At 43.3% G+C, this 16,784-nt stretch overlaps 1 protein-coding gene across 3 annotated transcripts; it reads left to right on the top strand.

Moving 5' to 3' along the window:
* The first annotated feature begins 3,218 nt into the window (after window positions 1-3,218).
* Window positions 3,219-15,133, top strand: tnfaip3 (tumor necrosis factor, alpha-induced protein 3). 3 transcript variants are annotated; one of them, XM_026354498.1, is made up of 9 exons: window positions 3,219-3,493; window positions 5,176-5,585; window positions 9,404-9,594; window positions 9,733-9,874; window positions 10,208-10,378; window positions 10,481-10,661; window positions 10,769-11,727; window positions 11,825-12,030; window positions 12,160-15,133. In XM_026354498.1, the coding sequence occupies exons 2-9, from the start codon at window positions 5,279-5,281 to the stop codon at window positions 12,439-12,441; spliced, it is 2,439 nt and encodes an 812-aa protein (XP_026210283.1). In that variant the 5' UTR covers window positions 3,219-3,493; window positions 5,176-5,278; the 3' UTR covers window positions 12,442-15,133. The 3 variants fall into 3 exon arrangements, with proteins under 3 accessions (XP_026210283.1, XP_026210284.1, XP_026210285.1); XM_026354499.1 differs by lacking the exon at window positions 3,219-3,493 and adding an exon at window positions 3,597-3,816; XM_026354500.1 differs by lacking the exon at window positions 3,219-3,493 and adding an exon at window positions 3,858-4,258.
* The last annotated feature ends 1,651 nt before the right edge of the window (window positions 15,134-16,784 follow it).

Below are 16,784 nucleotides of genomic sequence, written 5' to 3'. Positions count from 1 at the left end.
GGTTCTCCCCACTGTTCTGCCAACTCATACCGGGACGGGGCCCCAAGGCTTTTGGGGCTCGGATGGAACAATCTGGGTTCAGAAGTCACTCTGAGGGACTGGCCACACTGTCAGAACACAAGAGACGTATGACTCTGGAGGACGGATATAGCTATGTATTATGAGGTTCCTGGATTATTGTAAAGTACCCTGGATTAGCAGTAGATAATCATGTAAATGTTCATGTTTCTGATTATCATAAACTACGGTTACTTACAGTTTTACTGTGTCAGCAGAGATCGAGGGGTGTGGTGTGTTGTGTGTACATTCATTATTTTGACTTTGATCTGTAAAGAAACAGAAACAGCCAAGGCCTTGGGGAGGATAGAAGAAGTCATGTTGGATTCAGGCACAAGAACATATGTGGTATTTCCAGTTACAGCTCTGGTTAAAACTTTTTTCTGGATTGAGTACGTGCTGTACAAACATGAGCAGCAACATGAACTGCAGTTTGACTGGAGTGTCAATGAGTCAGATACCAGTTTTAGCACGTTTCTCAACATCCCGCTATTAACTTTTAACTGCATTAACATAACTGAGTAAAACGTGTAGTATACAGTCTCACTAATATAATGTTTTATCACCCAGTCCAGGGAGGCAGCTAATATCCGTTACAGCACATGTGGTGTAAACACAAGCAGTGGCAGTGTTGTGATTGTGGATTGTGTGGACGTTATTTATATTATATATTACTTTGAGAAATCTTTTTGATAACTAATGTGTTAGAGGTGTTTTACTGTTGCAAATGGCTAATGTGGCGTTCACTTTACATGCATGATTTACTTAGAGAAATTTGTTTAGTCGTTTAACCAGACATCATCCAAAAAAAACCCTGTGTTTTCTAAGTAAATTCTTATTTTATAAAGTTACTACAGCTACAAAAGGAATATTTCCCTCAGTACAGGAATAAATCCACCACTCTCATAATAAATTTGTGCTACTATAACAATGTGTGGAAGCAAAAGAAAAAGTATGTGTCAGATCTGGGAAGGAATTTTCCAGGAAGGTAAGTATTTGGCTTTTCTTTTCATTTTTCTAAATTGACCTGAATCTTTCCAGTGCATATAAGGAAATCCACAGTGCCAAGACGGTAGAATGAAAGCAGCGTGACTTACTCTAGTTTGGTATGCAGGTCTGATAATAATAATAAACATGAGTTCAACGTTACTGATACTCTGGGGGAAACTTTTGAGCGATAAATTCACTAAGAAACAACCCAGAGGTGATTTACGTTGTTGAAATCTTGCATGGAAACGTTATATACTGTAGATATGACCATCACATGTTCACTAAGGCCAAAGTCCTGGACTCATTAAACCACCTGGTGATTTGGAACATCGTTGTGGGCATTGTCTGCTCTGGGGCTTTCCATGTGCTGATGACTGTGGCGTTTGGATTTTATCGCTTCCACAGTAAGTACTGGCAGTACTACAGTAGCTGTGAGTAAGCCAGCATGTGATTCACTAAACGTTTAATTTGCACTATTTATTGTAGCCTCATTAGTTGATGACAACACAGTCTAAGCACAGCAGTCAGATGATTTCGGAGACTCTATCGAATGTTCAGCCACGGAAATTTGTGAAATCTGTAAATGTGATGTTGTACGTACTGCTTAAAAGTGAATGTCAGATTTGAACTTCAAATGTCTGAGCTCATTCCTTGTATATCCATGTTGTCAGGTGGGTATTAGAGTTTCTGTTCCCTACGTGAGTAGGTAGGAAAGGACCTGTAGTTTCCAGTGTTTGGGCGCAAAACAGAACTGGGAGTCTTTCCACAGGGAAGGGAAAAGAAAATAGAAAGTGAGGAGTGAATCAGCACAGAGGCGGGTGAATTTTACTTTGATAACAACAGGTAGATAACAGCTAAATGTTGTTTTTACTCCTGATTGACCTCTCGTGTTTACATGTCATATTGAAACATCTGGAAATCAGATACAGACACTACTTAGAATTACAGAGATTGTGGTTAGATTAGCTTTCATATCAAAATGAAAACAATAAGAGTGTTTCCACTGAAGTCGCACAGTAACATCATAATTTAATTGATTAATCTGGTAGCTAGTTGAGGATACAATGATTTGCCAGAAATTGTGATAATGATCATGACAATTCATTTTAAATCATTATGAACAAAAAATTAAAGATTAATTAGTTTATCGCAGCCCTATAATGAAGACGACTTAAATGTGCCACTCTGGGTTCAAACATGCATGAACCTATATTTATTGACCTGATATATCCAAGCACACAACGGCAAGTTTAGTGTTTTTCCACTCATGCCATTTAAATGTGTCACGACACTCTGCCTCATGCTTCCACATGCAACAGCAGCAAGACAAACACGACAGCTGGATCAAAAACACAGTTGTGACTGCTTTTCTTTTGGTAGCCTCTATATTGGTACGCCGCAGAAAACAGTTGGTGTACTTTACCACAAACTGGAGGCCCTATTAATGCAGCCTGTTACTAACCATAACCCACAGGTGCATTTTGATTTGACACATTGATTATAAGTGTTTTATCTCTGACACAACCACATACGGGTGTATGTCACTAATGTGATTTAGGTTTGAAGGCGAACTTCAATATTTCATGTTTCATTACTCTATAGAAACAAAAATGAATGTGGATTTTTTTAATGCAATATTTGTGATAAAAGCACTTTTTATCTTTATTTCTAATTAGTTGTGTTCTTGCCTTAAGTGCAACTCCACTTCACATAGAAGTTCATGTGCTGAGCACTTGCATGAGAAAACTTACCTTACTTGAAATAATAATAATAAAAAATTAAATAATCTAACTTACTAACAAGTAAAGTAAAGAGACAGACAGAAACTACAATTTGCTACTGAAGTTTCCTAAAGGAAGACATGAAATCCCACCGACTTCCTGTCAGTCAAAACAGTATCACCTCATCATTGCAATACCTGCTCTCATCCCTACATAAATACACAAATAAACACACGCATGCAGTCAGCGAGCCGTGATGAGCTGTTGTTTCGTTTTCCTTACTCATTTGCTGAGACGGGCTAGTGATTTATTTGTGAAATAGATTGTGACGCGACCTGTCTGTGTCCCTCAGTGACGCTCCTTTGTGCACAGTAGGTGGGATATGCTTTTCAGTAGTGACTCAGACAGATAGAGACCCCCCCTGGCGGCGGTGAACTGTAACTAAAACAGGTTTGTGACTGAGAGGGAAAATGGGTGGACGGAAAGTCCCCGTGTGGAAATCCCCTCGACTTTTTCCCTTTTTTTAAAAACTATCGTTAGCGGACGCGCATAGTCTTTTGAAAGGCTTCGCAAGCTGCGACGGCTCCAACACAGAGCTGATACTGAAGCAAAGAGCAGGTTGAATGGCGCCGAGCACCGCTGCGGTGAGGCTGAGTGAAGTGGCTGAGAGAGGACTAGCCTGAGCATCCGGGAGGGCTTTGTTATTACCCCGACATATTACACAGGTAAGACAGCCGTCCTGCCTGCCTGCGCCTCCCCATGTGGACAACCTTTCTTACCAAGGAGGGGGGGGGAGAGGGAGGGAGGGAGGCGAGACTTGGCGGCTACCACACGTTTGGGCCTTGAGTCATGTGTGGTCGTGTTTCTGGGGACATGGAGGAAGCTTGAAGCCTGCTCACGACAGCGGCTCTGACAGCCATTGTTTACAAAGACGTCACCCTCCAGCGGATCGCGGGGCTTTAAAGGCGGTGAATTGTACGGTCGGAGCCGCCGCACGGCGTCGATACCCGCGATGTGAGGCGCGATTGAACGCTACATTGTGTCGGAGGTACTTGTCATTGGAATTACGTAAGCTTTGAACGTCAGCGAAGTCTCCTGTTATTGTGTTTGTGTGTAGCCAGTCACCCTGAAGCGCAGCGTCAGGCGCGGTGCCGCCGTGCGTCTGCTCCGAGTCGAGCGGCGGTGCCAGCGCAGCAAGCAGCGAGGGACGACTGCTGTCAACATGCCCCCCCATCACCTCCCCCGCTGACGTCCAGGTGTTTGTTGTGTGTCCCTCATGTGAGCCAGCAGCCCCCCTTTTAGCACGGCCTAGTCTGTTGTTGCACCTGCTGCTGTTTGAGTAGCGAAGGCCACTGTTCGCAAAAGTGGGGAATTCAAGTGTTGCAGTCGTGAACTTGCTGCTTCCAGCCGGTTGGTTTGAGGATGTCGCTGGAAGTCAGTCAAACTCCGGGCCCTACTTGCTGACCATCACTTTTAACTTCCTGTGAACCGTGAGTGTGCCGACAGCCTCGTCGTTTTAGTTGAAATACTCCTTTAAAACCCAGTTAACACTGTTAAACACACATCTACTACTCACAGACAACATCATCTTAATAGTGTATTAACCAAAACATACAGTAGTATTAAGTATTAAAGCAGTCGTGTCCTGCATGTGGATATCTAATATTTGTTTATGTATCCTTCAAAGGGAAATTTCATGATACATGATACTTGACAAACTTTATGTTGTGTTTTACTTTGTCCAGCTGCTTTCATCATTGCAGTATTAAACATTGATTGATGGGAACTTTCACTTCTGCATGGAAAAATGTTTCTTTCCTCAAACTGATACCGAGAACAGCATCATTTTGATATCTGTACTGAAACTCCAGTCTCGTACTGACACCCTTATTGAAAATGTAATACTTCCTAGCCTCGCTTTTGTTTTGAACAGAGATTTAATGCAGGCCAACGCGTTTGCCCTCTAGAGAAAGGTGTGGGCCAGAAAGAGGCCTTCCAAGCGGTCTGGGAGGCCCTGCCTGGTCCTTACTTGATGTCTGGAAAACACCAGATGGCTTTGAGCTCAGTGAGACACTGAGATGCCCTGTTGGGGGAAACTCTCAAGAACAATCAAGACAAAAAGAAGAATTAAAAGAATCAACAAGGATACAAAAGCTTCTTTGTGTACTTGATTCTGTTCGGCCCGCTATATCCTCCACTCAAAAAGCACCAAACAGCCTCTGTGAGTGGCATGAGCCTGTGTGTTGGGTGGTTTCCCTGAACAAACCGTAAATTAAGTTCTTTTGACTCTCAATTAATAGGGATGGGGAATCTCCAGTGAAAATTTCCCACTAGTCCTACCAGACTTGATGATTTATGTTATACTCTCCTGTGAAATAACATGTCCGTGCTTCTTCTCTCCACCCAGTTTCCACGTTCGGTCATCGGCGGTTGGTGCCTCCTCCTCCTTCCTTTCCTTCTCCTCGTTCCTCTTCCTCCCCTCCTTCCATCCACCTGGCCTCCTATCCGCCATGTCACAGGGTCAGAACTTCCTCCCGAAATTCCTGTTTGTCTCCAACCTGCTGAAGGCGGTCAAGATCCGTCAGCGAGTGCCCAATGACGTGGTGAAGCCGGCTGCCCGGGAAGGCCTGATGCACCACCTCCGGGGTATGCACCGCTACACGCTGGAGATGATTGCCATGAACCACTTCCCGCAGGCCTTCAGGGAGGTGGTGCAGGCCGCCATCCTGGACCGAGTCATGCAGGCCTCATTGGAGCAGGAGAAGAAGCTCAACTGGTGTCGGGAGGTGAAGAAGATGGTGCCGTTACGCACCAATGGTAAGACGGATTTCGCTCCCGTTTAGGAATTGTACGAGAATCTGGAGTCAGCTGTAAATGAGGTTTCTGTGATTGTCTTAGCGTTGTGTGAAGCTCCGTGAAGCTGGGAACAGTTTGGTGAGGTGTTACCGCAGGTTTCTGGTTTGTGGAGCAGGAGATTCTGGTAACGAATTGGTCACAGAGCTGATGTCAAAGTTTTGTTTCTTGATTTCAGGAACTGTTGCCATCTTCATTGCTCAGGGTAGAAGACGTGATTTTTCTTTCTTTCTGCTTTTGTTTCATTTTCAGTGATAGAAGAGTAATGTATTTATGAGTCAGGGTTATTAGATATGTAAATTTTAGGATGTCATTACTCACAGGAGGGTTACCGTAAATGACAGCAATCAAGGAACACGGGTTCCGCTTTCACATACACTCATCTCGCAGCCCCCTTGGTTTTACTGCACCGAGCTGAGTGTTTGAGTTCAGTCAGCCCATTGCTAAGTCATGTTTTCTGTTACGTGGATGTTGTAACACGGGAACATCCCGGGGTAGACAAACATTCAGACATGGGTCTCAATACCTCTGATCATAGTTCTGTACTGGGAAATTCTCTGGCGTCACATGTAGGACTGTTATTTACTGTTGATGAAGTTTCAAAGTCGACTGTTTCCAGTTTTTAATTTACAACTTTAGGGGTATGTCCCCTCATTTTCTGTGTAGGCGTATAAGGAGTGTGAATGTCAGTGATTCTTCATCTCAATTAATTTTACCTTAAGATCCCCACCTGACTAATTTTGCGTTGCTGTCTTTATGACTGTCAGATGTGTCACAGCCCAGCAGGCCCTGGTAAATCAAATGTAACCAGATGCAGCTGTGTCTCATCGTGTTTTACATATATTGCAGTAACCTAAACATTTCTGGTGTGCACAGAACTCTAGGTCTATTTTTAGAAGAGGGGAAAAAACAATCTCTGAAGGTAAAACGTCACCGTAGCATTCACAACAGAAGAAGGAAGTGGAAATCAGGCTGCTTTTGTCTTGTTTTCCAGAGGAAATAATGTGTTTATTTCATACAGGAAGCGATTAACACATACAATTTAGAAATTCCTATATCGGTCTCATCTCAGAATTTACTTTGAACATTTACTGGATAGATGAGGAACTTTCTGGATGTTCTGTGTTATGTTCCCAGGGGTTGTTTTTCGTAATTATTAAGTGTTTTAGAGGGACCCTGCTGGCTCAGAAGTTAGTAATGACTAAATGAGTTACTGTCCAAACAACACACAGTTCCTCTTCAGAAAGACCCCTGAATTGATGACAGACTTCTGCTGCCAGAAACCTGGATGGAATTTCCTGGCTTGTGAATATGATGTCATAAAGATGAGACAGAATTTAGAGCCGGGCCATCTAGCTCTGAAGGACCCAGACGTGACTTTGAGCAGAGGACGGACAACACACACACACACACACACACACACACAGCGGACAGACTACTGCTGAGTCACCGAAGCTCAGCAGACACACACACACATACAGGGAACATGAGAGACCAAAAGTCCATGAATGAAGATCCAGCCAGATCAGGTCCCATTAATCAACCCTCTCAGAGTCATAACATTGTTAAAAGATCAGTCTCAACATCATGTGGGACCTAAATTTACCTGTTAATCCTCAATCTCTTTCTCTTGTCATCCGCTGTGTGCATTTACAAACAATTAAAACCTCACAACTAGTTCAGGTTTTTCCAAATATAGTCTCCAGGCTAGACTAAGAAATACAAGCAGAAAAGCTAAACATCCTCATAAAATATCCACCCCTTAGCAAGTGAAATAATGCGGTCATACACATTTTCCAGTTTCATGCAACTTCTCCACCCAGTAAAGAAATGCGTAATTGAAATTCAGTGAGTCTTCTGTCTTCAATGTCTAAGATGCATCTGAGGGTTTTTCCCAAACAGCATCCAGTGTCTGTCATGTGTCCCCAACAGGCAGGATTTGTTCAGCCACAATACACTGACTCTACATACTGTAGTAACAGCCTCTGTGTTCTACCCTACTTAATGTGATACGCACATTATTTGGTGCTAAACAGTTTTGTTTTTTTAGTGCTATGGCAAAAATAGTCTTGTTTTGTTGGACTAGTTTCACTAGACAGCTTGGAGACAAAGAGTGAAATGGTGGATGATGTCTGACACAAACCTCGAGTCTCACTGGAAATCACAACGTTGCAAACTTGTGTAACCTGGATGGCAACCAGATATGGATTGAGTCTGGCCCTTGTCCGCTGGTTTATTTTCAGGAGCTGTCCCATCTTGCTACAGAGGAAGTGTCTATATTTAGACTGATGGGACCAACAGACTGCCTTTCATCCTTAGTTGTCAGCCAAATCAATTCAGGGTCAAAAGTCTTTGTGTTTTTTGTGCAGAAGAGGAACTGAATATACATGTGTGCTTCTGTATTTGTGACTATTTCGGTGTGCCTGTCTAAGTATCTCTGTTGAGGATGGTGCTGTTGAGGATGCATTTTCTCACTAGAGAGCTGTTCATTTTATGTTTTTGTTGAGAGTGATGCAAGAGCGCCGAAATGCAACAACAGCTAGCTAGTCTGAAATAGAGGCAGATGTTTTTTCCAGCGGTACAGTGGGATGTTCCTTTGCTTTTATGAAAACAACTGTATTTCACATTGCTGTCATCTTGACGCACAAATAAATCTGATTACAGTTTGGCCTCTGACATGACTAAGCTTATCTTGGACTCAACACTTTATAATTTAGTCATATAGTCCAACTGTTTCTTAGCTGTGGTTTAAATCACTTTATCTGTACAGTTGTTAGTTCTTGCAGTATGAACAACTCGATTAGGATTATCTTGCTCTGAAAGTTTCATTTTCATACATTGCAATGTTATGCAGAGTGTGTACGTTTCAGGCACGTGTCAACATTTGCCAACAAAACATAAGTGAAAAGATCTCAAAGACAGACAAGAATATGCACATTACTGCACATTTGTACATATTTGTGCATCTGACTACACACGTTATCTAAGCGCTCATTAATCATAGGTTTCATTGGGTGTTGATAGCAGTAGTTAAGTAGATAACATTCCATCCTATCCGAGCCACTCCCCTGTGGAAAGTCCAGGACCAGCTGAGTAGCATTGGTGAGCAGGGATCATAGGAGGGGAGCACACAGACACACGCACAAAGGCAGAAGTTAGCGCAGGGAAATTCCTGTGTTTAGTGTGGCAACAGGGTTTTTTAAAGCTACACGCATTGACACACATGAGCTCTCATGTTTCACAATGAGAAAAAGACCCTGTGCTGCCATAGGAGACTAAATAAAATTCCAAGATTTTTAATTGCTCATGCGCTCACACACTAATGCCTTTTGAAAAACCTAGCACAGTGTCACCTGGTTCATTAGTATAGTACATAGGAAGCAGCTTTCTTTGCTATGAAACTACACAACATATAGATATTCTGGGCAGATTAATTTAGTAAACGAGTGGTATTTAATCTTTCTAAAATGTAAATTAGGGGCTGTTTTTTCTAAGGTTAGCTGGATAGACGCTCAGCTTTCAGACATGTGAGGGTCATATAATAGTGTCGATACCAGATAGTGCAGCAACTGGCCTGACAACCTGGAAATCCCCAGACTTTTTTAACGCTTGCGTTTGTGCAAACTGCAGTTGTCTGTCATGTATGCTGCATACGAAGTGCATTTGCATGTGCACATACCACTGCACAATTTTAGAAGTTTGAGTTGCATGTACTATCAACAGTCAGTTACTTGCAGTACTAATACTGTGTGTGTTTGCCTGTTTGCTTTGTGTGTTTATAGGAGATGGAAACTGTTTGCTCCACGCAGCCTCTCAGTACATGCTTGGTGTTCAGGACACAGACCTGGTGCTCCGGAAAGCCCTCCATAGTGTTTTGAAAGAGACTGACACTGGTGTCTTTAAAGCTCGTTTCCAGGCAGAGCTGCTCCAATCACAAGAGTTTACCCAGACTGGACTCCGATACACCACCATGGTAGGAAGATGAAGACATTAAAATAGAATTAATTATAGGTTATTGAGCAATCCTTGGTTCTGTACTTTGCATCCCTGTATGAAATTTTAGATTTATACAAATTTAACCCATTAACTCTTTGTGGATGTTTTATCCCAGAACTGGGAGGAGGAGTGGGACAAGATTGTGAAGATGGCATCTCCAGTCTCCAGTAGCAGCGGCCTCCAGTTTGACTCTCTGGAGGACATTCACATCTTCATCCTCTCTAACATTCTCCGCAGACCCATCATCGTCATTGCAGGTATTAATTTTTTAATTATCTCTATTTATTACTACTGTTAGCCATCTTGCTAAACCTGCGTCAGCATTATGCTTAATTTTAGTGTTTCACCTCCCATTTCTTTTGGTTTGAATGTATGTCATGTTTACAAAGTATATGGATGGTAAATATTCAGTAATTTGCTGTTGGGATACAGTATTTTCTGTTTTTTTGGCATGTTCATGCAACAGTTCAATCAAAAATGTGCTTGTTGGCACTGCTGAAAGGTTTGATTTTATGCAATAGTTCCTATGATGTGTACTTCAAGTACATATAACCTGTTCTCTGGTAAATCATTAGTATCTCTTTCAACAGACCAGGTGGTCAGGAGTATGAAATCTGGCTCCTCCATCTCTCCTCTGAATGTGGGTGGAATTTACCTGCCGCTACACTGGCCACCTGCTGAATGCTACAAATACCCAATTGTGCTTGGCTATGACTCCCAGCACTTTGCACCCCTCATCACTATCAAAGACAGTGGCCCAGGTAGGAAAAAGACGTGTTATGTTGCTGATATGACAAAGTCCAAGTGAAGAAAGCCTGATGTCTGATATGTTTTAAATTTTTCAATTGGTTTAAATTTTATAGAGATCCGAGCAGTACCGCTGATCAACCCAGGCCGTGGGGGCTTCGAGGAGCTGAAAGTTCACTTCCTGATGGAGAAAGAACAACAGCAGAAAGAGAGACTTCTCAAAGACTACCTACTACTGATAGAGATCCCCATTATAGGCTTGGGCTACGATGCCACACGGATCATGAATGCTGCACGGTACCCTTAAATTGATAAAACTACTTATTTAAGTACTTAAAACTTAATCAACACAATGTTCACATCAGCTTTTTTAACGTAGCCACATTGTATGTCTCTGTCCTTAGCCTGGATGAGGGAAATCTCCCTGAAGACATGAACCTGATGGAGGACTACCTGCAGCTTGTCAACCACGAGTACCAGCGCTGGCAGGAGGACAAGGAGCAGGCATGGGCTGCACAGCCACAACGCCCGCCCCCCTTCTCCGTCTCCCAGCTCTCCCTCATTGAGATCCGATGTGCCACACCAAGATGCACCTTCTACGTCTCTGTGGACACGCAGCCTCATTGTCATGAATGCTTTGAGAAGCGGCAGGCTACTGTCGGTGGAGGAGCAAGGATAGAAGGAGTGGTGCAGACCAAGGGAGGAGGGGTACAAGGTGGGGTAGGTGTGACAGGGGGATCAGAGACTGAAGTTAGCTCTAGAGGAGTCCGAAGCAGCAGCCCCCAATCCTCCTCATCTGGGAGAGGGGTGGTGTTATCCAGCCCCCGCTCAGCACCACCCACTGCTCCCAGCCTCAGCCTGTACAGTGAAACCCATGCGATGAAGTGCAAGACACCCGGATGCCTCTTCACCCTTAGTGTGGAGCATGATGGACTTTGTGAGCGCTGCTTCAACTCCAGGCAGAACCATGGACCCCCTGGAGCTGGAACAGCTGCTTCAGGACTCCCAGGCCCCAATGGAGGGGCAATAGTTCCCCATTCAGCCCAGAGCTCTGGCTGGGCCCAGTGGGGGGGCCGCGAGACAGAAACGGAGCGCTGCAGCATGTGCAGACAGGATGTGATCAGGATATTCAACGGCTTGTGTCCACCTTGCATGCAGAGACAGCAGGCTCCAGAAAGGGGAGAGCCACAGCAGAACAACCCTAGGACTGAGGCCTCGTCTTCAGTTTGGAGCCAGACCAGGGACACAGCCTGGCAGACCCCTCTGGCTCGGCCATGTAAAAGATCTGGCTGCCAGTTCTTTGGGACGCCGGAGAAGTTGGGATTCTGCACTATTTGCTATGTAGACTATCAGACCAACCACCGTAAGTCCTGAAACTGAACTGGAAAAACTTCTGTCATGTCAAACACTTTAGTTTGTTTAGTTGGATATGGGATCATTGCTCATGTTGTCTGTTCCAGACCTAACCCCTCCCCCTGCTGCGGTCCAGAGCCGGCATGGTTTGGAGGCAGGCTTCCAAAACACATCACGGTGTCGTGGGCCTGGGTGTGGTGCGGTTGGGAAGTCAATGCTAGAGGGCTACTGCGACAAATGCTACGTCAAAGAACAAAGCGCACGGCTCAACCAAGTGGCACATCGCACGCCACACTCTCCTCCTCTAGTCATGGTAGGGGTCTATCACAAATTCTTGACTGTCACTACTTTCTCAACTCCTGCATTACACTGCTGGTTAGCATTTGCCTGACTGACTGACCTTTCTCCCATTTCTGTTTGCTTCCCCTTTCTTTATAAAAAGCGTGACCGAGCAGCCAAACCCAGATCTTCGCAGCAATCCCAGACCCAGACCCAGACTCAGTGCCGGCGAAGTGGCTGCAGTAATGTGTCTCCAGGTTGCACGGACCTCTGCCCAGAGTGTCACACACGTGGTCAGGGCAGAGAGGCAGGCAGACGGGCGCAGGCGCCCAAAGAAAAGTCCAAGCAGCGGTGCCGGACGCAAGGCTGCGACCACTACGCCAACCAAGAGAAACAGGGCTACTGCAATGAGTGTGACCACTTCAAACAGATTTACCGCGGCTGACCACATACGCACCCACGCACTCTACAACAATGATGACACATTGCTAGCACGCTAGAGCCGCTGCCCAGCTATGGGCGCCCCATGCCAGTCAATGCACCTCTGATACTAACTAACCAACTAACTAACTAGCTAGTGACTAACTAGTAACCTTATGGCCTGAAAATCAAACCCCCCCATGTAGAATGTGAAGAGAGAGTGTGTGTACGTGGGGGGTGAATGTCTGTGTGTATGTATGTGTAAGAGTGTATGTGTGTGCGTGCGTGCATGTGTGTGTGCGTGCGTGCATGTGTGTTTGCAGTAGACATGGCCTACAGAATACCTCTTTGTGCATTTATTATCATCTGATGTGCCCTGTGCACTTAAACGGTGAGAGGTTTGGCAACATGTCAGAGCAACTGACTTACAGTAACTCTTGTGTACAATATGTATTTAGAGGTACGTAGTGAATCGTGCCGGACAAAATGATTGTATGTTGACATAAGGAGAAGCATCTGACATTGCTTTCTAGACCACAGCCAAGGATTTATACCCCCTGTCAGTCTGTCTGTCCTAACCCATCTGTGTATCTGTCTGCCTGTCTGTCTAGCATTTGTTCTGTAGAGTGAGGAATGCAGTAGTTGGGAAAGCCCAGCAAAAAATCAGTGGAAGTAGGAAGCAGAAGTGAGCCAATACTGGTCAAAGCAAGTGAAGATCTTGAAATAAAATTAACGTTTAGTTCTCCAAAGTCACACATTCGTGTACTTCCAAAATAGACAAAAGATTTTGCCCAATCAATATTGTAAAATTATCACGAATTAAATTTCTTTCATTAGTCCGTCAGTTACTTTGTTAGGTTATATGTTGAGGCAAATCAACCTCATTATTAATACTACTTATTTGTTGAATGAAGTGAGTTAATTAATATGGAGAATAAGGACAGACCGTGTGTCTATACAGTGCAAGACAGACAGGGCAGGCCCCTGCTAGTTTTGGTGCTACATGTACAGAAATATAAGCCTCTCCATTGTAGCCAACATGCTGGCAGTGTCAGCGGGCAGAAGGCAGAGAACACAGTAGACACAGAACTTATTTGCTTTCTATTCCTCCTTTCCTTCCTCTTATTTCCCCTCTTCTCCTCCAAAACAAATCTGTTGCCTTGGACGTTGTTTTCCTGTTTACTGATCACTTAAGCACCTAGAAACGCATAGACACATGCTCACACAGACCTACACATGTACACGCCAATGTAGTAGCTCTAGTCCTGTCAGAAAGGGATCAGCAACTATGTAGAGAACTGAGGACATGACATGGTGACGCCTGAATGATTATCCACTTTGACATCACATTCACACACTTACGCACACACACGCACATGCCAACACAGCTCTGTGAGATTGTATGCGCCCCACAGAAATGCATTCCTCTCTGCTCCACCCCACTGAATGTGCCAAGGCGACAATTTCAAAACTTCAGAGAGCAATCCCATTGCCTGCTTTGGCTAATCTTGTTTATCTGAATGTGTTTTGTGCCGCTGCCACAACAGCAGCACAGTATTGGGGCTGATCCTCGATAAGTTTTGCCTTTAACTAGTGATTGAAATTTTATGGACCAGCGGGGCCTGATCAGTGATCCTCGATCGGTGCTCCCACCTATAAAATGCTTTTGTGAATATGGATCTTGGTCCTTGTTATAGGACCTTCCAACCCAATGCCTCATCTCCAACACACACACATACAACGCACGCATGTGTGCATCTGGAATAAGCAAAACTGACATTCCTGTTCCTTTTGTTTTTAAATTTGCTTTAGGATTTTTTAATGTATTTTGATATATTTGTTTTTTTTTCTGCCAAAAAAAGAATACATGTGCCATCAGTCGCCAAACAGTTGTTGTTACCTCCTCAAAAATGGCCAGCCTGGACCATTCTGAACTAACTAGAGTGCGACAGATAGACATCTCCAATTCTGTGTAACCACAGACTAGCCCTTATGTCATTTTGAAAATCCCCAAATTGCCAGCATTTTCCACGTGTGTCTGTTTTATCCAGATACAAAGAAATATTTATCTACAGAGATGACCTGAAACGTAAAACACATCTGACTAACTCTAATGTGATATCAAGTGGAACAGTTATTCCCCTAATGCTGAAGAATTCCACAGCAGTAGGCAGATGTCCATCTGTGGCTCTAGTTATACTTTGACAAACAGGCTCTTGGTCTGCCTTTTCTTTCAACTGTATCTGAAGCTGTCAGGCCTGCCCTTGTGTTGACGGCCTGTACGTAGATCTCTGTGTGCTTTAATCACCTCTAGACTAACCTTAATCAATTAAAGGCCAATTAGCGGTTAGTTCATCAGGACTCCTTAACAAAGTTTTGGAGCTCTGACTAAGCTTGACTGGGAGAAGATCACATAAGTTGCACATGACTTGTCTAAGCTGCTGAGGTATTTAGGACTGGTACTCCGACTTGCTTAGGGACATTCCAGCAGTAGGAAGTGCATCCACTTAAGGCCAGAAGGTGTAACAAAACATGCAAACGGTGTGGAAGTTTCTTTGTGTGACCTTTTCGACAATAGGGTATTGTATGAAAAAAGCCTGGTTTTATTTGTTAAGTATTTATTCATATCAAGATATCTGTATTGTGTGATTCAATAATTATTTATATGTTGTCCTGAAATGAATTATTTTTATTAAGAAATCTGAAAACTGTCTAATGTGGTTCTTGTCTCTGTACTTCTTGTGTGTGTGTGTGTGTCTATTACAGAACATGGGCATGTGACACAGCTGTGTGTGCTTGCACATGCACCATGCTCGTGTGCTCTGTGAGATTTCAACATTGCACTCTTATTACAGCATTGCTTCTCTCTCTCTCTCTGCTTCGCTTTGTGTTGCCAAATACTTTTTCTGATAAAAAGCATTTGCATAGTATTGGCACCAAATCCATCTCCAGTGTAGGAAGTAAAGTGGGTGCTGCAGAAGCCACCAGATAACTGATCACTGAGACTTGGTTTAGATGTGGCAGAGTGCACCATTTTCCCCATAACCTAACTGGGTTAACTCTTTTTCTTCTCTCCGCCTCCATTGTTCTTTTTATTTTCACATCGTTAAACATTTCCATGCATGAAAATTTCAAACAAAGTTTTTCTTAGGTGTTTTTTTTGTTTTTGTCAGTATTCAGTTCTTCCCAGGCTTACGTTAGATGTCATATTTAAAAAGAAAAAAAGTATAAATGGGAACCCCCACCCTGACATAAAAAGCACAGTTCACTCAGGAGGAGTGCATTGTGCAGTGGGAGGGGGGAGTTTGGAACAAGGGGAGTTATGGCGGTGTCAGGTGGGGAATGGTTAATATTACATACATAGACATATATTTTTATGGCAGGGCTAAGGTGACATTTAACAAGTGTGTGACTGCGTAGGCTTAACCTACAGCTTCTACCACAGTTAGATGGGTAGGCTGATGTGGTTTCCTGGAAATACCCAGCATGTAAACGCTCCCTAGTATAACTGTTATTTGCAGACGAGCTGTTTTTTTCACTTGTGTTGAGTATTTCACTGATGTAGGGCAGTGAACTGTCCCAATGCAACTGTTGTATAAAATAATCCCATGAAGCAAACATGTCAGTTAAACAGACAAAACTAAACTGCATCTTTGCCAAAGATCTAAGCCTAAACAAAGCTGTTGTTCAACTACAACACCCAATAATTAATTTTCTACATTCAGTCTACTTTTAATAAATAATTTGAACAAAAGAACTAATAACTAAGATTTACTCTTCTTAAACACAACCAAACACTGGGCAAGTTCTAGCCAGTATGGTTGGATTAATACTACCTACACCCATGCATTCTGTGCTTTTAGTTAGTTTGTGTTAAGTTTCTTCTACAAGTCCGGACCTCATCTTTAGATAATTAATGCAGCACATGCCTTCGATGGATGGATTGGATTAGGTAGGTCTCAAAAATACAGTGTGGAAATGCTGTATTATGAGTAAAGAATGTGCCTTCACAATTAAAGAACAGTGGTATCAAAAGTAGGTACTTGTTTACTTGGTACATTATATTACTGGATAGTTAGAGGTGATGCATCTTTGGGAATATGCCCTTATGGTGAAAATCTATCAAACAGACTAGCGTGAGGCGTTGCACAATAAAGTGTTCCCCTTTATGTTCTTGGAATTTGACAGTGCAGCAACCAGTGTAACAGATTTCAGTACTAAATCACACAGCAACGGAACAAGTTAATTTTAAAATCTATTTAACCCAAACTGTGTTTAAGCTGTCACAAAAAAATGTGAATGAAAACTGTAGATCAGCAGAGTCTATTTATGAATGAACTCATCAAAGTCTGACTCACTGCCTCTTCT

Source organism: Anabas testudineus, chromosome 15 (genome assembly GCF_900324465.2).
Source record: "Anabas testudineus chromosome 15, fAnaTes1.2, whole genome shotgun sequence".
Lineage (NCBI taxonomy): Eukaryota > Metazoa > Chordata > Actinopteri > Anabantiformes > Anabantidae > Anabas > Anabas testudineus.
This window is presented reverse-complemented; position numbering and strand designations above follow the sequence as displayed.